This window comes from Chenopodium album, chromosome 9 (genome assembly GCF_948465745.1).
Source record: "Chenopodium album chromosome 9, dcCheAlbu1.1, whole genome shotgun sequence".
NCBI lineage: Eukaryota > Viridiplantae > Streptophyta > Magnoliopsida > Caryophyllales > Amaranthaceae > Chenopodium > Chenopodium album.
In genome coordinates, this window is record NC_137842.1 from 23,865,954 (window position 1) to 23,890,104 (window position 24,151).

The 24,151-nt window shown below is 35.4% G+C and overlaps 1 protein-coding gene across 4 annotated transcripts in view; it reads right to left on the bottom strand.

Moving 5' to 3' along the window:
- Positions 1-2,656: 2,656 nt before the first annotated feature.
- Positions 2,657-24,151, bottom strand: part of LOC145558476 (transmembrane E3 ubiquitin-protein ligase FLY1-like) — a 33,178-nt gene continuing 11,683 nt past the window's right edge. For 2 of the 4 annotated variants that reach the window (XM_081619730.1, XM_081619732.1), the window contains 13 exons: positions 22,922-23,037; positions 22,673-22,733; positions 21,706-21,772; positions 21,526-21,603; positions 20,994-21,035; positions 17,956-18,113; positions 17,797-17,856; positions 17,528-17,621; positions 7,278-7,445; positions 6,037-6,365; positions 4,191-4,307; positions 3,961-4,110; positions 2,657-3,038 (listed from right to left, as the gene is read on the bottom strand). In XM_081619730.1, coding sequence (XP_081475856.1) covers positions 4,009-4,110; positions 4,191-4,307; positions 6,037-6,365; positions 7,278-7,445; positions 17,528-17,621; positions 17,797-17,856; positions 17,956-18,113; positions 20,994-21,035; positions 21,526-21,603; positions 21,706-21,772; positions 22,673-22,733; positions 22,922-23,037 — 1,392 coding nt within the window. In that variant the 3' untranslated portion in view covers positions 2,657-3,038; positions 3,961-4,008. The remainder of the gene's footprint in view (positions 3,039-3,960; positions 4,111-4,190; positions 4,308-6,036; positions 6,366-7,277; positions 7,446-17,527; positions 17,622-17,796; positions 17,857-17,955; positions 18,114-20,993; positions 21,036-21,525; positions 21,604-21,705; positions 21,773-22,672; positions 22,734-22,921; positions 23,038-24,151) is intronic. The other 2 variants (XR_014092493.1, XM_081619731.1) reach the window with 2 other exon arrangements.

Below are 24,151 nucleotides of genomic sequence, written 5' to 3' on the forward strand. Positions count from 1 at the left end.
TTAAGGTTCATCACTATCGATTGTTCTTTGATTGCACCTCCCAATATATGGTTCTAGTGTGGAAACATAGAGGCTATGTTAGGAGAAACCGATTAACCCCGGAAGGCGGTTAGATTGGACCTTATTTTGATATTCATGCATGTTTAGTTCACTATTAATTTGCTTTTATGTTATTGCATGATCAAGCGGCACCTACATCTACCCATTTCCCTTGGTGTTTAGTTATATTGATTTTAACTCGTTTTATCTTTAGTTTAATCTCTTAGTCATTCCTATCCTTTGTCTTGAGATAGCTTAAAGTCTAGTGATGAATGTGGTGTTTATGTGCTTCTCCCTGTGGTTCGACCCCTCTTCTTGCCATATACTTGTATTAGGATAAGTCGAGTGTTATAAATTTTATTTGATTTAGGCGTAGTTGTCTAACGACGCGATTATTCCTTTATCACCCCTAATTCAAATGACGGAAAGAACGAATCATGCATGAACCTAAGACATAATTAAGACGTACAAAGTGTGTGAATACTTGTGAGTGTAGGTGATATGTTCAAGACTCGTGTCATGACCATGGGACTAGACTATGTGACTAAACTGAAACAAAGACTCAGTTAACACTTCACGTATGCGCACTAAACTAGACATGTTGTAGTATTTTAGTCATAACCTTTTATATGTGACTTCAACTTGGACGAAACCAACGCCAAATGAAAAATAAAACTCGAATTAATCCTAATTAGGTTAGGAATGAGATTAAACTTTTGGACCCTCCACATGATCATTGGGTCGTAGGTAAAATCCGGTTTGGGGCCAGTTTAGTATTTTGGCCATAACTTCCTCATTATTCACTGGAATTGGGCTTATAATATATCGTAGGGAAGGTCTTTTCAAGCCCCATCCAACTACACCATTATTGGACTATTATCATGGCTGAACTAAACTGAAATAGACGTTTTCATAATAGAGTAAGAAAAGAAATATTTTCGAAAACCGAAAGAGAGATACTTTAATAAATTCAGCCACATCACTAGACTTTTCACACTTCACCTCATTCGATAATCAAATGACGTGAAACTTATTCATCACTGGATTTGGTTTTTGGGAAGACACAATTGGGTGTCTACAGTTACCCAGTTATCCTTTTACCCACATAGTACTTAACAAACTAATTAATAATCAGTTTAAAAATTAAAAAGACATACATCATAAATTCACTAAAATCAACACTACAATAGTTTAAAGTTATTTGTTTAGCAAAAGATACTACAAGAGTTTAAAGCTAGTAGTTGTAGCAACACAACTATGCATGAGAATTGTTCCAAATTAACCGCCAACTTTTAATTTACAAAGATTAAAAATATTAATTTTTTCTCCAATGTTACCGCAAAAAATTACCATTATGTATTAATGGTGCCAAGGCAATTTACAAAATTACACGTTTTTAATAAATATATTCATCTTTTACTACTTAATTAACAATGCTTTTTCTGCATGGCTGGCCACGCCGTGTGGTAGGGGTTACCTATTCATGAGTTATTTAGGGGTTACTCATTCGGTCAAGCATTACTCAGTCGATTAATGTGTTTTTGCCAGGGTTACTTAGTCGGTCAGGGGTTACTTATTCCAAATTTACTCAGTCAATTAGTGCGTTTTTTGTGTGATAGTAACTCTTGATCGACCGAGTAACTCTTGAATAAGTAACCTTAAAATAAGTAACCCTGACCAAACAAGTAACCTTTGAATAAGTGACCCCAACACACGGTGTGGCCAGCCACATAAAAAAAAATATTGTGCTGAATTATTAATAGGTTAAGCGTATCAGGTTCGGGTTAACGGGTTGTCGTCCTACCAATTAATACAATCGGGTTAAGCATGTCAATTTCGGGTTGCCCGTTTAATGTCATGTCAAGTTTGTGTCTATCCCATTATGTAAACGAGTCCGAGAATTTTTTACACAAACCCGCTTATTTCGTGTCGGGTTATTGTGTGTCGTTTCAGTTTTAACAACCTAGAAATTAGTTTGAGGAAACAAAATAGAGTAAAGGGATTAGGACCATTGGTTATTAGGATATTATTAAGAAAAAAAAAATAGAGAAAATCATATTACTTCGTATGTCCTTAAATATAGTTCCTATTTGACTTATTTGGGGGTAAAACTTTATAAACTTTGATTATTAATTTTCGTAAGTTTATAAAAGATATATGTTTCTATGCAATCTTGTTTTTGGTGTTTATCAAATTGTATATTTAATTATCAAGTTTTTATAATATTTACGTGTATAAAAATAGAGATAAAAACATTTTAAGACACATCTTGGAGAATGTGAAAAGTCAAACGAAAACTTATTTAGGGACAAAGAGAGTAAAATATAGTAAAAAGTTAATAAAATAAAATATTTTCTTTATTTAAACACGACCAAAAAGAAAAACATTTCATATATTAAACACGAAGGAAGTATAATTTAAAGGTTAAGTTTAACAACAGTGGCTAGGTTGTACAATTATGAATGTTAAAGAATAATTATGTGGAGATGGTAGCTAATTAAAGTTAAATTTTATAATGTTTAAATTTTCTTTTGTTTTTTTAAAAAAGTCAACCAAACAAGTCCTTAATGTATTTTTCAAATTAAAATGTGTTCCAGGACTTCGATTTATCAATCACATATCAACGATCAAGATTTTATTTGTGAAGGTAATCAACTATAGCTTAAATGTAGTCGACTACTCATAACCATTGGGATTTGAGGGGATACCAAGAATAATATAATACTGCAAATTATTTTGCAAAATTTATACACATCTATCATTAGTTTCATTCATTAACAAAACTACATTTAACATGTATTCTATTTTTCCGAAAACCTGTAGTGTAAATAATATACAAAAATTAATATACATGAATAATACTTGGGCTATAAGCCCTGCTCTATTACTGTTAAATGACAATTGTTTCTCTCACCATCCTTTTGTCAGGTCGACTTAAAAAATAAAGTTGTCACCCCCAACACATCTGGAAACATGAATTGCTTTGTTTCTGTAAAGCCCTGTAGTTCCACAAAAAAAATGTGTTAATAGCGAGACATTATAAACATGATGACGAGGAGAGGCGTGAAGATGTACGTAGTCTTATACCTAGTCAGTCAAGGTAACGTAGGAATGATACAGATACGGGATACAACATACAGAAACAGCAAGAACAGAAACAATGGAAATAGCTGAAAAATGGACAACAGGCCATTTTGAGTGACCTAAAGGAAAAAATTAACTTGCAAATGTTTGAAGTCAAAGCATAATTCAAAATTCAACTAGTATGCTACTAATTTTAAGCACAGAAATATGACTGGGGTACACTGTAAGTCTCAAATTGGGTTAACTTACAGTTTGTATCCTTAAGGACTTGTACAATTTAACACTTCACCAGGTACACAACAGCTAAGGAATAATATATACAAGCTCTTTCAATCCAATGAAAGCTGAAGGTACCTGGTGAGGCACATGAAGCCACAGGGACCTTAGTAAATTATCAGACCTAAACACAGCAAAAATAATAATAGGACTTTGGATTACCAAAACAGTAGGGTCACCAAATGAATTTTCCTATCACTCAAGGACACTAGGTAATACCCGAAAAAAAAAAAAAAAAAAAACAAAACAAAAAAACAAAAACAAAAAAACAAAAACAAACAACAAACAACAAAAACAAAAACAAAAAAATAAGTATAATAATATTATCAGTCAACGAATCTAGGAAATGTATCTGTGCAAGATTCTCCATGCAGACTAGGTTGAAATGTTAAGACTGTATAGACTAATGAATATACTAGATTGTGGTATTTGTGGACATAAGATGCTGCTTGATATGGACAGACTCATGTCAAACATTTCATACATGCATGTCTTGTTCACAAAACATCTGGAGAAATAAAAATAACAAATTTCGCACACAAATTATTTTACCAAGCTTACCATGGCAAATTACTTGGGTCTGTTCTACAACTAAGTGGAATTATGTTTTTAAGCAGGCGGTAAGGATCGACGACATGTTGGACATTCCATTTTTATGTCCATCCACCTCTGTAAACATCCAGAATGGAAGAAATGATCACAAGGGGTCACCTGCAAAACGAAAATCCTTCTTTTGTTATGCCCATTCATAAATATGTAAACACCTTGACTCAACTGAACATAAACTTTACCATGCAGTCATTAGAGTGCTCAGAGAGATCAATGGCAGTCATGCAAATGACACAATCAGTGGTACGATTTGTATCTTGACTGAACCGTCTATAGTAACTGTACTTCTCAGGTAGGATCTGTCGTCACATAGAAAGTATTCTGATCAAACTAGTAAGCATGAATTACAAATAATTATAAAGACAAAATAATAAAACCCAAATTAGAAACTAATTTCAAGATGTACAAAATCTAAATCATCAAATGTCCAGTACCAATCTCCATCCTCACTATGATAATATTTTCAAAGACATGTTCACTCCATGGAGCTGCAGAAAGTAGGAGATGTGAGCTATATGAAAATTATTTGTGGAACATTTGACACTCCACTGTTTTTTTTTTTTTTTTTTTTTTTTTTGTAAATAAAACCACATTTATTCCCAAAATAATAAGCTAATTTCTTAATTTAGGGACCTAAACAAATAGTCCAGTTTCTAAAGTAAGAAAAAAAAATAAAAATTGAACTAGAAAATTGTTATTGCAATGGTCCTAAAAATGACCTCCAATGAAATATTGCATTCTTTTGGGTAGACAACACAGAAACTTTCCCTTTACAACATGGCAGGTTAATTTGCAATGTACTGAAGAATCAGTTCTAATTTACCAACGTCAAACAGAAGATTGTAGATTGGCACTTTGCTGAAAGTAATAATCTTTCTATTGCTTGACCTATGGTGGCTTTAGAGGTGACTTATCGTGTTGCCTTATAGAGAGCTGCTAAAATTCCAAAATATATGTTATAGGATCTCTGCAATTCAATTCAGAAATGCAAGGAAAATTTGGTTCTACAGCAGTCACTAAATCAGTCAAACAGAACAAAATTTCATACATGTGTTTGTAGGGTTGTACCTCTAAAGAGTCTGGTAAGCAAAGTCTAGGACTAGAGGGTGATGGCGGATAAAGTATTCATATCAAATTTTGGTTTTTGTTTGGCTCTTTGCCTTGAGATAATTGCACTTGCAAGAGTTTTAGATCTAGTGTGGCAGCTTGGTTTTAAATAGGTATAGTTAAGATGGATAGGGACAATGCAATTAGATTATGAATCATGGAAAACCATTGCTGAGAAGGGAAGAATGGACTATCTTGACAAAACAATCTTTCTGAGAAGCCAACAAAGCTGATGATTGGTTGGCTAGAAAAAAAGAGTTGTGCAACAGAGAATTCACTATCCTCATCGGCAAACACTTTTGTGCTGAGGTTCTACTCCTGAACTAGCAAAGATTATTGAAGAAGGCTTTGCTCCTCATTCACAACAAAAACAGCGAAAACAAGAGTCGGATCAAATGCATAAAATGGTTCATAATGCACCACAACATATTCTGGGCCTAGTCTATTATTAGATTAATCAAGATAAAGGGAAACATATGCTAGCACAATTCATCAAAAACAATAATTTTGTAACAAAAGAACAATATATATTTCAAGTTTTTGAGCACATAGAAGTCAAATGACTCAACTAGGTAGTATATTATTTATATCTAATAATTTGACACAGAGATTGTAAACGTAGGAATTTCCAGGCCAAAGCTAAATCAGAATTCAGCAGAACCAATTACTATAAGTACTAATCCAGCTTAAAAATGGAAATTATCATTGAATTGAATCAGAAATGCAGCCTAAGATACTGCCTGCTCCCTGTTAACAGTTGGTTTTTCTTTCATTATACTCCTTTGCTATTGGGAAAGGGAAGAGTTGAAATTGATAGGTATTCTTTGGGCTATCTTGATCTACAGAAAGGAATGTCACCTAACATATATGTACAAAAGGACTCGCAGAAATCACCACATAAAAAATAGATGTGTATCAAACCTGACGGGGTATAAAACATCGTGAACCAAGGTAGTGTTGAAGTAGAAGGACCAGAGCCTGAAGCCCCATGAATGAGCACAAGCATATACACCAGTTCTTATCAGGCCCAATTCGCATAAAGTTGTTAGGGCAGCCAAATACATACAATGGAATTGCTAATCGAGTAATGGTCATGCCTAAGATGTAATGTGGGTGAAGTGGTTTTCTTGAATCACGAATGACGTTGGTAACAATTTGAGGTATCCAAAAAGAATACATAAGCAGAAGGATAACTCGCAGAAAATTATGGAATTCGTACATAATCAGAATGCCTCCCAACAATATACCATCTGCAAACAATGTATGAAAGTTGAATTAGCCATCAAAAGCTGACCAACATCGACAACATATTCATACAATTCCCCTCCCCCTCTCCCTATCACCAAGAGAGAGAGAGAGAGAGAGAATAGTAGTAGTAGTAGCAATAAAATATTACTCCCTCAGTCCCTTTTTGTTTGCTCCATGGACCACTTGTTTGTGAGAGCTTTATGAGTCATATGGGGCAAAAAACAAGGGACAGAGGGAGTAAATATTAGGATACATGCAAGGTATAACTATAAAAGGGAATTAGAAGATTAACATTCTCGGGTGCAAGCCATTACGAATTACACACACAGCTATACCCCACAATAACTACTACAAAATAAATTCTGGAAATAAAACTGAAAGTGAACACCATACTAGTTACAGGCATGCAAAAAAGGGGATAAAAATACACATACAAGCACACACACAAAAAAAAACCTATGTCTGGATCAAATAGAAACGCAGGATAAACAGATACTTCAGGACAATCTGAAGCCAAATTTAGGCATGCCTGACAGAAATAGAACAGATAGTTAACACCGTACTAGCTACGGCAGAATAAAGGTAAAGATACAAGACCAACTAAAGGGAAACTGTAAAAGCCCTATATCAGAAACTTGGAGAACATCATTTGCCAAAAGTGGAAGCAAATTAAGGGAAAGGATAGAAAGCAACAGAAGCTGCTGGAAATTAGAAAAAGCAAGATAGCACATAGTATTCACACTTCAAAGATGAACAAGGTCAGGGTCAAAAGCAAAGCAATGCAAAAAATCAACCTTTTTAAGCTTATTTCTCAAGAATAAGTTTCTTTTAAATAAAATAACAATAAAAATATTTATTATTTTTAAAAAAAAAGGAAAAACTCAACAATGTACAGTATGAAAAAAGACACTCACAAAATCGGCTGTATAGTAGTGATAGCTCACGTCTCATGGCTTCCCAGCCTTCGCCACTGTTTGCCGGTCTACTTGCCTTCCATATTGCCAAGAGATAACGCATCTCAAATATAGAGAACACAACAAACTTGAAGAAGGCAGCAGTTGCAAAAGCATTAAACAGGGATTCTGAGTGCACAAGGAAAACAGAGTTAAAATCTTAAACACAACGAAAAATATTAACAACACTCGTGATGAATTTTAGGTTGATAGCATACCACAAAATCGCAAAAGAATAAAATACAAAATAACAATCACAATCGCTTTATAACATTGAATTAAGATATAAAGACTAACAGCATACAAGAGGAGTATACAACGAGATTCCATCACATGAATTTTAGGTTGATAGCATACCAAAAGATTGCATTATTTATGACATTGTCCTCTTTTCAAGAACAGTATACTGGAAGGCATAAATCGTGAATCATGTGATTGCTGTTAGTCTTTATATGCTTAATTCAGTGTTATATGAAAAGCATACATTGAATTAAGCATATAAAGACTAACACCAATCACATGATTCACAATTTATGCCTTCCATCATTGTATACTCCTCTTGAAAAGAGAACAATGTCATAAAGAATGCAATCTAAAACCATGACTGGAAAAGTGTTAGCTGCTTTGACAACATCCTGCTGACATGGGACACAGTTCAGCATAATACATCCAGATAATTAAATGAAGTATTTTAACTTTTCATGATTTTTAATGTAGTCAAATAATGATTTGAATTTCTAGCCAACACAAGCATGAATCCCACTCCAACATGAAAATAGTTGGGGCAGCCAAGAAAGTAGAGGAAGGAAAGCAATGGGAATCCAATGTATAAAAAATTAAAAAGGCTCAAGGCGCAATGAGGTGATGAAGCTCCTGATGCGCCTATTTGAAGTGAGGTGCACCATGTAACACATTTAAGGAAATTTGCATATGTGTGACTCAGGTGCACCTCCTTATATGTGCCTCGCCTAGAGCAAAAAAGGGCGCTCTACCCTAACCGCCTAGCTCCTCAGTGCCTAGGCGCACCTTTTTATACACTGGGAAATCAGATGCAAATGATCAACAATCAGCAGCTGTAACTAGTAGCCATGGAAGAAAAGTTGTGTCGACTTCACACTTATTCGCCTTATCAATTATTATATATATATTTTTTTTTTTTGGGGGGGGGGGGTAACAAAGTTTGCCCAAACCACTCATAAATGTTCCCACACTCATTTCACAAGAACCAAAGAGCCAGATCCCAAATTAGGTTCGCCCAAACTAGTTAAAAATTCGTCCAAACCAGCCCTTGATTCAAGCACACTTCTTTAAAGCCTTGGAATTTGGGGGTTTTGCCTAATCAACCAAACCCAAATAAAATTTAAAATTAGCCGGATGTACAATGTTTTATTGTCAATTAATTGTAAAGTTACCCTAATATGATCAAAAGTTACCCAAATATTCATAAGAGATACCTAAATTTTTATTGATCAAGTTTCCCTCTTTACAGGAGAAAAAATAAATCCGAGTGTGTTAATGTTAGTGTTAGTATATCATCCTTATACTCCCTCCGTTATGAGTTACTCGCAACAAAGGACACTTTTGCGGTTCCCGATTCAAAAGATGTTAAACATAGTTAATGAAAAATAAGGGCATATACTTAGCTAAACTTTTAAAAAAAAATCGGGTGTACAATAATTATTGTACATCCATTATAAAGATAGCTTAAAGTGATTAAAAGTTACCTCTGAAATGAATAAAAATTACCCCAATATGCGTAAAAGTAACCCAATTCAAATAAAAATTATCAACACTTTATTAGTAAAGAATCACATTTTAAATGACTAAAAATCAATTATTAATGATTGAATGTAATTAAATTACCTTTATAAAACTTTTCTTGTTGTCTATATATATAAAAATTGTATTATGTTTAAAGTTACCCAAAAACAGTCAAAAAGTTACCCTAAAATTAGCTAAAAGTTACCCTTATACAGCTCGATGTACACTAATATTAGTGTAAACCGGATGTATACAAAAGTTTTTGATATACTTAAGCATTAATCCAACCCAAAAAAAAAAAAAAAAAAATATAAATAAAAATAAAATTCAAAATTCACACCCCCACAACCGTCAAGCACCATGAATTCACGAACTACCACCACTATTACCACCACCTATCACCACCACCTAGCAGCACGAAACCACCCAGCAGCGCGAACCCACCATCACAAGATTCGAAGCCACCACAAGATAGATTTGAACCCACCACCACAAGATTCGAACCACAATCCACCACCACCAGATTCAAACCACAATCCACCACCACCAGATTCGAACCCACTAACCACCACCACCAGATTCGAACCCACTAACCACCACCCACGAACCCAAAACACTACAAACCACAACCCACGAACCCAGATTCAAGCCCACACACCCATAACCTAATACCCACCACCCACAAACCCAGATTCAAACCCACAAACCCATAACCAAAAACCCACAACCTACAAACCCTAACCCTAACCAACGAACCAGCGAACCCACGAAGCCAACGAACCCCCGGAAAACTAGGAGAATAGAGTTAGAGGAGGAGAGAAAAAAATAATGGGGATGAGGAAGAAGATGAATAAATTTAATGATGATGATGATGAAATTTAACGATGAAGGTGGTTGGGAACTTTGGATGATGATGAATATAGATGGAGGATGAATGATTTTGGTGGAAATGATTAAGTTAATCAATGATTAGGTTTAAGGTAATAAGATAAAATCAGTAGTTTAATTAGGATGTTTAAAAAAAAAATTAAGGCACATTTGGTCAATTTACACAAAACAACTTACCAAAAAAGGAAAGAAAAAAGTTTGTTGCAAGTAATGTGTACCGGCCATTTTTAATAATTGTTGCGAGTAATTCGTAACGGAGGGAGTAATACTTATCCCGCGGTCTATTTAAATTTAAATTATCACGATTAATGTTACCCTAAATTTTTATAAACATTACCCTAAGTTTGTTTAACTTTTACCTTAAAATTGTTCAATGTACACTACAATAAAGTTATTGTACACCTATTACACACAAAAACTTTTGAACGAACAAACCCATGGTTCACTAGATTTTAACCCTAAATTCGGTAAAACCTACCCTCTGTTCATACAAACTTTCTTTACAAGATACTACTTAAACCTTATGACTTCCCTTGTCATAAAGTTTTTTGGATCATTATTATTTGTCAGATTAATTTTGCCACATCGCTTGACATGAGCCACAATAATTGAGAGTATTACTAGGATTGGTGATGATGCAATTACAGGCATTGATTCTGAGCTGCAAGAATTTAACAAGAGAGCAACTGAGGTGGAGCAGAATGAGCTGGAAAGTAATGGCAAGGGAGCAGCTGAAAAAGAAAGAAGAAAAGGACTGGCAGCTGTCGGAGAGAAGGGGATAAGCACTGAAGAATAATTCTAAGGATAATATTGAAAGCTGTAATTTGTTTGCTAGCTAAATTATTCTATTTTCTAGTCGTTATGTTAATTTGTCTTTTGTAAGCTGAGCTCAGCAGTAGTCCTCAAGGCTATATAAGCCAAAACTATTGTAAGAGTTAGTCATGCTTAATGAATGAATGAAATCCTCTCCTCTTTTCTCTAACTATTCTCTCTCTCAAAACTCTCTATTGGTGTTCAATCAATTATTTCCACCAAAACCGCTCTGCTTTCTTTTGGCTGGTTTTCTGGTATCATTGCCAAGTCTCCACTTTGCTGTGCAAAATCAGACTTGATTATTCTATTGCTATCATTGGTATCAGAGCAGTCCTTTCCTCAGCCTATCCTTCACTATGCCTATGACAAGATCATCATCTGATTCTGCTAATCTGGAAATGTTGAAATGAAGAAGCTAGAGCAGACTATGAAGACTCTGCTGCAGGACCAGGGTAAGAAACTGGATAATGCCTGCAAACAAAACAGTATAAATATTGATAAAAATTGTAAGTCTATTTCTGAGCTAAATGACTTACTGTTGGGATTATCTGTGAAAATAACAAAATTAGTCTCCGATAATACTCATAAATCTGGCCCTGAAACTATATTAATCAATGATCAGGATTCTGAAACCCCTCCCAAACACTCTCATTACTCTGTTAACTAAGGTAGAGTCTCCCAAGTTCAATGGCTCAGATCTGAAGTCATGGATTTTTAAGTGTAACCAACTTGCTGCTATTCACCTTGAGGATAAAGCATTGCTCTGGCATCAAACTTACATCCAGAGAAAAAACCAAATCTTGCTCAAATGGGAAGATTATGTGAAGGACATAACAGCTAGGTTTGGGGATCTCTATGATGAGTTGATGACCCTATGGCAGACCTTAAGGCTCTAAAACAATATGGCAGTGTACATGAATATCATGATTCCTATTAGCTAGTAGAATAGAGTTATCTTAGCCTTATTTACTTAGTTGTTACCTAGCTAGGCTGGAAGATGACATTCAACTTGCTGTAAGAATGTTCAACCCCACCACCCTTCAACAAGCTCTATGTTTGGCTAAGTTGCAGGAGGCTGCTAGTAAAGCTAAGAAACCCAAACTACCTACCCCACCTCAAAAACAACCACCCCTCCTTACCAACTCCACCCTACACATTGAAATCAGCCACACCAGCATTCAAACCACTTAGCCAGATTCCCCCTTATACACCTAAAACCTTCACAAACCCAGCCACTACTTCAAGAACACCAAACACAAACAGGAGAACCCTTACCCAGAGTTTAATGATAAGAGAGCCAAAAACCAGTGTTTCTGGTGTGATGAGAAATATGAACCAGGACACAAGTGCAAGGGAAAGAAGCCACAGCTATACCATATTGAAGTAGAGGAGTTGGAGGAAGATGATGAAGTGGCAAGAAGCCACAGCCATACCATATCGAAATAGAGGAGTTGGAGGAAGATGATGAAGTGGTTGAGGTACAAGTGTGCTCGCATCTCTATCCACGCTATGGATGGGGTTACCTCCTTCCAAACTATGAGGATGGAGGGACATCATGGAAAAAAGATGTGAATTCTATTAGACAGTGGGAGCACACACAACTTTATAGATGCTAATAAAGCATTAAAACTTGACTGCAAGGTGGAGAATATCACACCCCTCTGGCAACCAAATCAAATGTGAGCAGATAATTCATGGATTCACATGGAGGATGCAAGGAATTGAATTCTTATGTTTTCTTGCTACCCTTAAGTGGTAGTGACTTCGTGCTTGACATTCAATGGTTTTCTCATTTAGGCCCTGTGCTCTAGGATTTTGGTAAGCTCACCATGGAGTTTAAATATGGTGGCAAGAAGGAGAAACTCAGGGGATCACCACCCAAAAAGCTGGAAAATTGTCCAGCATCAGAACTGCAGAAGCTCATGGCCAGAGCACCAATTTAGATCCCATGCTCCTATCTCTTTGGGACCAGTTAGGAGTGGTTTTTCAACCCTTTGAGGGGTTACCACCATCAAGAGAAGGATTTGACCATGTTATCCCATTGAAGGAGGGGACAGATCAACTTGAAAGCTTATAGGTATCCAGCTATGCAAAAGAATGTGATTGAGGAAATGGTGCAGGAGCTACTGGAGCAAGGTGTCATCAGACCTAGCAACAATCCATTTGTTGCCCCAATAGTTTTGGTGAAGAAGGATGGAGAGTGGAGGATGTGTGTGGATTATAGACACCTCAAGAAGGCCACTATAAAGGATAGATTCCCTATCCCTCTTATCGAGGAATTATTGGATGAATTGCAAGGCACCAAATTATTCTCCAAAATTGATCTCAAGTCTGGTTATCATCAGATTAGAATGAACCCAAGTGACATACAAAAGACTGCTTTTAAGACTCACTCTGGTCACTTTGAGTACTTGGTAATGCCATTTGGCCTAACCAATGCTCCCTCTACCTATGAATCAGCTCTTTAAACCACTTTAAAGAAAGTGTGTCCTTGTGTTTTTTTTATGACATCTTGGTCTTTAGTCCAACCTGGGATGATCATCTCAAGGACTTGGAAGCTGTCCTAGAAATAATGAGAGACAACCACCTACATGCCAATCATAAAAGATTATGGCACAATTTGTAGACCTCTCACTTTACTCTTGGAAAAGGATAATTTCACTTGGACTGAAGAAGCTGAAAACTCTTTCAACCAGCTCAAGACAGTCATCACCACCACCCCCCCCCCCCCAGTCCTTGCAATGCCAGATAAATATGCAATTATCAGCATATAAGAGAGAGCTCCTGGGTGTGGTGTTTGCAGTGAGGAAGTGGCAACATTATTTGTTATCCCAACCTTTCATAACTAGAACAGATCAACAAAGTCTTAAATATCTGCTAGAGCACAAATTGGCAACTCCTTTCCAACAAAAGTGGTTGTCTAAACTCACAAGATTTGTTGTGATTACACTGTTGAGTATAAATCCGGTGCCGAGAACAGGCAGCTGATGCTCTATCCAGGATCCCTAGGTATCAACCGAATGTCGTGGTTGTATCTAGTGTGCACTCTGTTAAGACAATGTTGGGAGAAGGAAGAGAGCTAACAGACAATCATTTTAGAATTGCAACAAAATGTTAATTCTCACAAGCACTTCTCTTGGGATAATCAATGTCTTAGGAAAAAAGGCAAGCTGGTGGAAGGTGACTCCCCAGAACTGGTTGCATGATTCACCCCAAGGTGGGCATTTTGGGATAGAAGCTACCTATCAGAGGGTCAAAAGCTTGTTTTACTGGAACGGTATGAAGGGAGATGTCAGGTCTTATGTGAGAAGGTGCGCAGTGTGTCAAAGATGTAAATATGATCCTCAAGTGAGGCCATATGGGAGGATGTAACAATGGATTTCATAGAGGGTCTGCCAATTCATTTGGCAAAGAAGTGATTATGGTTGTCATTGATAGATTGAGTAAATATGCTCACTTTGTGGCACTTTCACACCCTTTTTCTGGCATGATAGTAGCCCAAGCATACCTAGACAACATTTTTAAGCTCCATGGGTTCCCTAAATCCATCATTTCTGACAGGGATAAAGTTTTTATAAGCCTATTCTGGTCTGAGTTCATGCAGTTACAGGGTGTGCAGCACAGGTCAACCACAGATGAGGTTCTTAATAGATGCCTGGAAACCTATCTAAGATGCATGTGCTTCGAAAAGCCTCATGAGTGGTCAAAGTGGTTGTCCCTAGCTGAATTCTGGTACAACACTAATTACCATACTGCAAGTAAGAAGACCCCTTTTGAAATTCTGTACAACACTGCCCCACCCTTGCATAGACCATATCTTGCAGGGTCATGTATGGTGGACACTGGAAAAGTCTACAACAAAGGGATACAACTCTGAGAATGCTGAAAGAGAGCTTACACAAGGCACAACAGTTAGCTGATAAGCACAGAGAGGAGCTTTGAAGTAGGAGACTGGGTCTATCTTAAGCTACAACCCTATAGACAGACTACAGTGCAACAGAGGAGCAATAGCTCCTCCAAGGTTCTATGGTCCCTATCTAATCATTAAAAAGATAGGACAGGTTGCTTACACCTTACAGCTACCACCTACTTCCAGAATCCATCCAACCTTCCATGTCTCTCTGCTTAAGAAACACTATGGGACAACCCTATGTACCCACCCATTCCCAATTTGCCACAAACACAACCCCCCAAAAAGGTCCCTATTGCTATGTTAGACAAACGCACTGTGAAGAAACGCAACCATGCAGTAGTTCAATGGTTAATCTAGTGGGATCAGCTGCCAATAGAAGAAGCTACTTGAGAAGATGCTGCTTGGATAGAGGAGCAGTATCCAGATTTTGATCCTTGGGGTCAAGGATCTCTTGATGGGGGGAGTATTGATGCAATTACAGGCATTGATTCTGAGCTGCAAGAAGTTAACAAGAGAGTAGCTGAGGTGGAGCAGAATGAGCTGGAAAGTAATGGCAAGGGAGCAGCTAAAAAAGAGGGAAGAAAAGGACTGGCAGCTGTCCAAGAGAAGGGGATAAGCACTGAAATAGAGGAGAATAATCCTGAGGATAATATTGAAAGCTGTAATTTAGCTAAATTATTCTATTTTCTAGTCGTTATGTTAATTTGTCTTTTGTAAGCTGTGCTCAGCAGTAGTCCTCAAGGCTATATAAGCCAAAACTATTGTAAGAATTAGTCATGCTTAATGAATGAATGAAATCCTCTCCTCTTTTCTATGACTACTCTCTCTCAAAACTCTCTATTGGTGTTCAATCAATTATTTCCACCAAAACCGCCCTGATTCTTTTGGCTGGTTTTCTGGTATAATTGCCAAGTCTCCATTTTGCTGTGCAAAATCAGACTTGATTATTCTATTGCTATCAAATGACCTCTTGAAAGACCTCATGTACCCGACCCCACTTATGGGATTAATGCTTTCAATCAGAAAAAGAAGAGAAGTTAGAGAAACGAAATTAAATAAGGCTACTTTTGAATACCATAAGATTAATGAAAACTTCTTTAGTAATCCCCCCTCCCCTTTTTCTTTTCTCATTCAGAATCTTAACAATGCAAATGGAAATAAATAATTTTAATGATTTTTCTACTCCATATACTTTAAAGAGTAATCACGTGGGATCTACTTAGATTTGTCTTGAATTTTAATTTCCAAATATACCTATCAACTATAACTAAAACAAAACATTGCTGACATCATAACCCTCAAACTATCCTACGTGTCATTCTCACATTAACAATATTCACTCCAATTCTATGTGTGATGTCATCAATAATTAATGCTTTTTTTTAATTTAATTTTTAATCTACACTTCTGACTTCAATGCATAAGTGTCTATGTAAAAATAATTAACCAAGTTTCTCTCCTAAATTATAGTTTCACATAATCAATTTGTTTGATGTTTCAACCGGGATTCAAATTTTTTTTTTCTTTAGTGTAAATTATTTTTATATCCAATTCTAATCTTCATATACATTGTAATGCAAAATAACTTATATAACAAGAAATATTAATTCTAATCGCACGAGGAAAACCTAGTAAATTTTTATAAAAATTTATTACAAAAAATCCCAATTTTGCCCAATTTATTTTTAATAATCCAATTTTACATTATTATCTAATAATGCAAACATTTAAAGGTTTGCTTTGTTTGGGGTTTGACAAATTGATGGTCGGTTTAATGGGCTACCTTGCCACGTGTCGCTTTATAGTTGGTCTAATTGTTTGTTTTTCCTCTGCTCCCCTTCCTCATGGCAGCCATGGTCACCTCTCTCTCCTTCCCTTCCATGGCAGTCATGGCTGCCTACCGCCACCCCCGAAACCACCCCAAAGCCCTTTCCCTCCAGAAACTACCCCCTTCCCCAACCCAGAAACCACCCCAAACCCTTTCCCCCACCCCTAAAACGACAAAACACATCCCTTTATTTCCATCACCCCCTGGCACCCCTCAAACCACCCCTCCCTTGTCCCTTCTCCCCGAAACCACCCCACTGCCAATCAATGGAAGGACAGCTCAAAATTACCTTCATTGGAGGTGAAATCCCCCCCCCCCCCCCCAAAAAAAAAAAAAAAAAATAGAGGAAGAGTGGTGGGATGGGGGAAGAGGTGAAATTTTTATATAAACAAAATTTCACCCCTTCAATTTCTTAATCGTAATTCAAATAAAATCTAGTGAGTTCCTCTATAGTCTTCATTTTCAATCCGTATTAAACTTGTTAGAATAATTATTAGATAATTTGTTTGACTTCTAGTTGTTTGTACAATAGATGATAATCTGTATGTCATGCCTCTACTATCCCAGTATCCCCTATTGGTTGATATAAGTTTCACATACCCTGAGCTAATCTAAACTTAGCATGGCTGCACCTGATTCTTTATCGGATGAGCTATTTTCAAGTTGAAAACAATACACTTTCAGAATACCTAACACACTACTACAGCTCCCTATTTGTTTAAGCTTAGAAGAACAGGAAAATGAATCAAACAAATAAATAAAAAAATTCTTTTACTCTACAGTCCTCCACATTCCAGAAATCCCGGATGAGCTATTTTCAAGGTGAAAATAACACACTTTCAGAATACCTAACAGACTACTGCAGCTCCATATTTGTTTAAGCTTATAAGAACAGGTAAATGACTCAAACGAATAAATAAAAAATCCTTTTACTCTACAGTCCTCCACATTCCAGAAATCACAAGCACCTCATTAAGCACTGCTATGATTAAGTGGAAATTAACTTACCTACTAGTATTCCAGCTGTCAGATGTAGAAGACAGAAATAAGCATCCATAATAGCCTGTTGACCAATCATTAATATAGAAACTTTGGCAGCTCCCTGACAAGATCAATTATGACATTATACTCAAAGAGCTAGCACACATCAACTCACAGTTGCGAAAGTAAAATTAAAAAAAAAATAAATAAATAAATAAAAAAAAAAAAAAAAATAATAATAATAATAATAATAATAATAATAATAATAATAATAATAATAAATAAATTGATCTTACAGATTGGGTATTGCTATGCTCCATTTGTCTAATCAGTAAAAGAACTTGGAGAAAAGACACCTGACGCATGATATAGTCAAGGGAACCAAACCATACAAGTGAAAATAATAGATGCAGGGCACAGACAGATGACAAGAAAATCAAATTAAACAAGGATACAAAGGTAACCATCAGTGTATAGTTGACAGCTTTGTTGTAATAGACCTCTATATTGACAGAGGTAGCATTCAGCAATAATGGAGAAAAGCAGTCTCCATCTTCGTCTGCTGATGGAGATTCCATTAATCCCTCTATATGATACCGATCATGATCTCCATCTACAAGTAGACACCAAACAATTCGGAAGCTCCATAAAAGTGACATCAACAATATCTAAACTGTACGCATATCCACCTGGACATGCCCTTACCCTCGAAGGAAGGAAGGAAAATAAATAACCCCTAGTGGACACCGTTAACAACTGAAGAACTAGAGAGGGAAAGAAAGTTAAGATGACATGCAAAACAAAATCATAATAATGAGGGCCAATACACATGCATTTGCAGGACAGTAGAAAGCTCATTCGTCTGGTATAAAAATAAAAACAATCAACATGGTGATACAATTATTTAGAGTAGAAGAAGTTTAACAACAAATAGTAGGAAGAGTGGAAGAAACACCAATTTGAATTTTTACAAAGATGCACATCTTGATTCAAACTATTAGATTTATATTTCAGACATCATCATACTTTGAGCTTTACATTGTGAAAAAACGTCAATAAATGAATCAGATAAATCAAATAATACCACCATTTCATTAAGATGTTAACACTCTCCGGTCTCCACTTTCGTCTATTTCTTAAGGAAATTTTGTCAGAAAAATCCTTAAGCAACTTTTTTGTCAAAAAAACCTTTTAAATGTTTTTGACAAGCTAAAACCTGATTCCAATTTTTTTTTGATAAAGACCACCAGCCCCAGCTTTCCAACGTTAACTGTGTCTTTGTTGCGTTGACTCACCATTTCTGGTGTTAACCAACCCCAATTTTTGTTTCTTATTCCCCCCCCCCTCTCTACTCTATTCCTCCCACTCATTTGAACTCGTCACCATTTCATCAAATATCCATCATCTCTCATTCAAAGTGTCATTGATTTCGAGCAATTAAGTTCCTTTATTTTATTTTTTTTAAAATTAAAGTCTTTCATCATTGAATTCGACCAAAGTGATTGTTAATGTCTAGTGTAATATATGCATAGTTCATTGAGTTTAATGTTTTCAAAAATTTGGGTCTCTTACCACCTTTTTTTTTATAATAATAAAAAAAAATGCGATAATGACAATTGATTTTGTGAATCATGCAACAATCGTGGTTCCATTTAAGTATTTGAGATGTGAGTTGCGGTGATCCTGAGAGGACTACCCATGGCACCATGGTAGAGTAGGCTGCAGATGAGAAAGAGTAATACACCATGGTAGAGTAGGCTGCAGATGAGAAAGAGTAATAGGGAAAAGGTGGGGATTAGGGAAAAAAAAAAGGGGGTTGAGAATAAGAAGAAAAAATGGCATGTGTCCTGCACATGGGGAGTTATCGCAGGATTTAAGCAAGTAAATGTCGAAAAGTTGGGGTTGGTTGTCTTCAACAAAATAAATTTTGAATCGGCAATTACCTTGCCAAAAAAAATTAAAGTTTTTTCTGATAAAAATATTGCTTTAAAAGGTTTTTATAGACAAAATTTCCATTTTATAGAGTTGTTTCTAACACTTGCATTTTATTCCAAACATTTTGGAAATGTTATTTTTTTTATTATAATTTTTTTTGACAAATATATTCCCAAGCCTACCACGACTTACGCACTTACACACAACCTAACACAAAATCTTTTTTTCAAGTAATTATCAATCAGGTTTCATCTAACTCCCTCCGTCCCCAAAAAATTCAGAAACAGATTGTGAGAGAAAGTGGGTATGAGTACAACCAAAAAAAATTTTATCCAACATTTCTTGCAAAAAATTGGGTGTACGCAACGAGTGTGAGGACGTATTGGGGACTGCTAAATTGCCTAAATATTTTTATGGTCGTCCACCTTCACAAACTTGAAATTCATCCCAAAACAAAATAAAGGAAAACATTACTTGGCATTGGCGGATCCGGGGAATACATAGAGGTACAGTTGTACCCCCATTCCGGAAAAAAAAAAAAAAAAAAAAAAAAAAAAAACTAATAACAAAAGAGACGGCCTGTCTACAACATTGGGTCTCTTAGGTATTGTTAAGTAATTGGCTAAAGCAACAAATCAACCTTGCCTTATTTGTGTTTAATCCAAAGAGACCGCATGTTTAAGAAAATGATCTCTTAGGTTTTATTTTTAATTTTTACACGTCAGGTTAGTACTTTTCGATCAAAGACAGCTGTTTTCACAAATAACTGGTCTCTTACGTAGTCTCTTTTTTTATACCAACGAACACATTTAGTACTCAATTATAATTTATAGGCATTGCAGATTGAAATGGTATATTATCTCAAAATTTAGTTACGAAAAAATTATTGTATGCACTCCATAATTTATTTTGTAATTTTATTTTATTATTTCTTTATTATCAAACTTAATTTTGTACCCTCATTCCCCAGATCCTAGATCCGCCACTGTTACAACATATCTAGGGCAAGGCAATATTCGTTCCACATAGCTTCTTTCTCCAAAATAGAGTGTTCCAAAGTAGGGTTTGAAAAGAAAAAGTAAGAAAGAGTGTTTTAAGTAAGATTTTATAAGAAATCATGTAGGATGTGAGATTTGTGTAAGAAAAAGTTTTCCTAAACAAAACAAAGCAAAAGTGTAACCAGCAAAAGGAACGGACAAAAGTAGAGCACATAACATAACACCAATGGAAAATCAACAAAAAGCTTAGAGAGAGAGGAGAGAGAGAAGATATCACTTAAATCCTTATATATTATTAAAAAATAGAAAATAAAAATAAAATCCTAGAACCAAAAGTTTTTAAATTTAAACAAAAGAGGAAAAAAAAAACAAAAAACTTTTTTGTTTGGTTAATTAATCATAAAAATTTACTTCCTTTGTTTCTTTTATTTGCAACACAACCATTGGGCATACTTTTTTAGGAGATGATTAAAGTATGTAAATAAGTGACTTTATCATAATATTTTAACATTGAGAATAGAGAAGGGTTAGGAACTACGTGTATAAATTATTTACATTACCTAATCTCTTCCTCAAAGTGCATGCAATGAAGGTGTGTTGCACTGTTGCAAATAAAGGAAAACAGAGGAAGTTGGTGACACTAATGAAACATCAGGGCATCAATGCGAATAGAACTTGAATATAAATGCTCATACGTTTAGAATTCACTATATGGCCTCAACATTTTAGCCTACATCTGAATTATCTTACATGAAGTCAAATGATGTTAAATAACTTAAGGTTGTTTAGATCCAAAGCTCCTAATTTCATATGATACTTCTTAATAGTTTTTGCTTTATTCACGTACAAAAACTATCATGAGTATTACAAGGGTTCCAATACTGAGGAATATATGTACATGTCATCTTAATTATGGTGGTTGAAAAATCTAATTATTTGGCGAAATAGCAATAACAATAAACAATCGCTACTGGTGAACCTATAAGAGAAAGAACACAGCTAAGTGATTTCCACATTAAATGGAAAAGGGCAGAAGAATAAAGAAAGGTAAACAAATATTGAAAAGAAAGATGTCTAAAATAAATCAGATACCATTTTGCAAGGCAGCAACACGTGAAACTTGAGCTGCAATTTCAATGTTGCAGTGTTTCTCTATGTCATGAACTTGAGCTGCAAAAAGGAAATGAACATACACAATCAAAATATCAACAAGTGTCAGTATGCATACAGCCATACGCAACACAAGTGATAAATAAGAGAAAGGCTAATTACATTTTTTTCTTCTCCAAATTTTATCACGTGGTGAATCTTGAAATACTTGTGAGGAGAAAACTCCAAGCTGCTCAACATTTAAACAAACAAAAAAAATTTCAGTTCTGATAAAAACAATCTTACCCCAATAGACAGCAATCAATAGCAGCAGTGGCAACAACAACAATTGCCACTCAACATTAATTATGTTATTAACAATTCTAGTCATCCATTACCAAACGCAATAACTCCAACATAGGGTTCTCACTTGGTAAATCTAAAAGCCCTTTGGAAAATAAGGTTTTGTTCACTTCACCTTATAATTGCTGAGCTAAAATTATTTTTACTAAAATTAAACTACTTTTACTGAATTTATATTTCATATTATTTTTACTGATTAAAACTTATTTTTAATGATTCTTGATTATATTTGTTCTTTAAAGTTACTGATTTATACAGATGAAAACATATTTTTACTAAACTGAACTTACTTTTGCTGAATTTGATTTATTTTTACTGAACTTAAATTATTTTTACAGAATATGATATTGAATGAGGTGAGAGAACTAGCCCTAAGTTAAAAACTCCACCAAGGAGGACAAAAAATAATATAATTTTTTATACACAAGCAAAAAACACAGTTGCACACTTTATGGCAAAGTTTTTAGATATTCAAGTTTGCAAAGAATTTTGTACATCAAATTTAAATTTCAGAAACTCCTGAATCAGAAATTTATCCCTTCCATCATATAAATACTCCCACAAGATAAATGAGCCTAGATTAGATCCACCTTTCAGCTTTAAGAATATGAAACTCCCGACAAAAGCAAAGGCAAGATCCCTTTTTTTTATTATTTTTTTGAGGGAAATAAAGGCAAGATCCCTAAAAAGGCCATATCTGACAATCAACATCTAGCCACTCATCCCAAATAAAAATATGAAACAAAAACAATGAGATTGTAAATTTAGAGAAAGGATATGAAGGTACCAAATGATATGGATTAGATAACAGGTAGTCTTCTTCTGGGCCAAACTCACCATCTTTTCCACTGCACAAGAAATCGTTAGAATTTTTTTTAAGGTTACAAGACATATTACCCATGGGATTCTATTCTTTTTACAGTTATACATCCACAACATATATCAGTAGTGGAGCTGAGAGAAAAGCATGTCTAAATTGATCTCTGAAGTCCATTCACATAGAATATACAGATCCAGTAACAGCATAGATAGATACCTGTTTTCCACCATTCTTAGTTGCCTAAATGGCCAGATATATACACCTTCTACCCGAATTTGAGCACCACCTCCTTCATGATCATCATCAAAAGCATCATGAAATATAATAACTCCCTGCAAATAGAGTTAACGCTTGAGTAATCAGCAAAATGATGACAAGTAGAAGACTGTAAAAACATTCACAAAAAATCATTATACCATTTCATATCCAGAACTTGATTGATCAGCTCCTACTGTTTTCTATAGCTTATGGTTAAATGCATTTCAGTAAGGGGGAACTAAACATGTAAAGAAAAAAAAAAGTGCAGCACTAATATACTTCCTCCGTTCACTTTTTGTTGCAACATTTTGACTAAAAGTGCGTGAGCTTTTTATTTCACTGTTGTAGCTAAATGTGCAAGGAAGAGGTTATAATTTTTCTTTGAACATCAAATAAAAATTGTGAATAAAATTTGTAGAAATAGTAAGGAACAAGACCTCCAACAATTCAAGTAAAACAGCCACTATCAAGTACCCAGTTAACATACCAAGGAAGTAAAACCTCTGACAACAAGGAGTTAATAACATTGCGTTAAACCCCCTCCCCCACCAACCAGCCACCCTTGTTGGCGCCTAACCCAGCCTCCCTTGCCGGCCGACACCCCTTTTCCACCCTTGCTGTCGCCCCTTCTCTCCACTAGCCAATCTCTCTCTCTCTCTCTCTCTCTCCGCTGCATCATTCTCCTACTGCTCATCAGTAACTTCTCCTATCTTCAATGGCATTGACGTCAGCAGCGGTGATGTCGAAAGATAGTAACTTCCGGGAGGAGTCGATGGACCAATTAGCCAATTTGAGCACTGAAGACATCATTAGGGCTGATTCAAATCCATAAGGTTTCTTTTTTTTTTTCTTTTTTTCTCTGTTTTTAGCTTGACAATGGCGGAATTTCGATTTAGGGTTTGAAGCTTTGTGAATTGGTTAATGAGGAACTTGATGCGTTTAATTGATCTTTTGTTAAACATAAATAGAAGAACCATTTTGAAGAAAACAATATAATCACTCCATCCTTTTACGTTCTACTCACTTAACGTAAATTAGGATAACCCTAAATAATAAAGAGTGTGGAAAAGTGTAATTATTGTGAGGTGTAAGGGGTAAAAGTAGTAAAACAATAAAAGGGATAACCCTAAATAGAGTAAGCAAAGTGTTTAGAGCAAAAAAGAAATGGACCAAAACGGAAATTGAGTA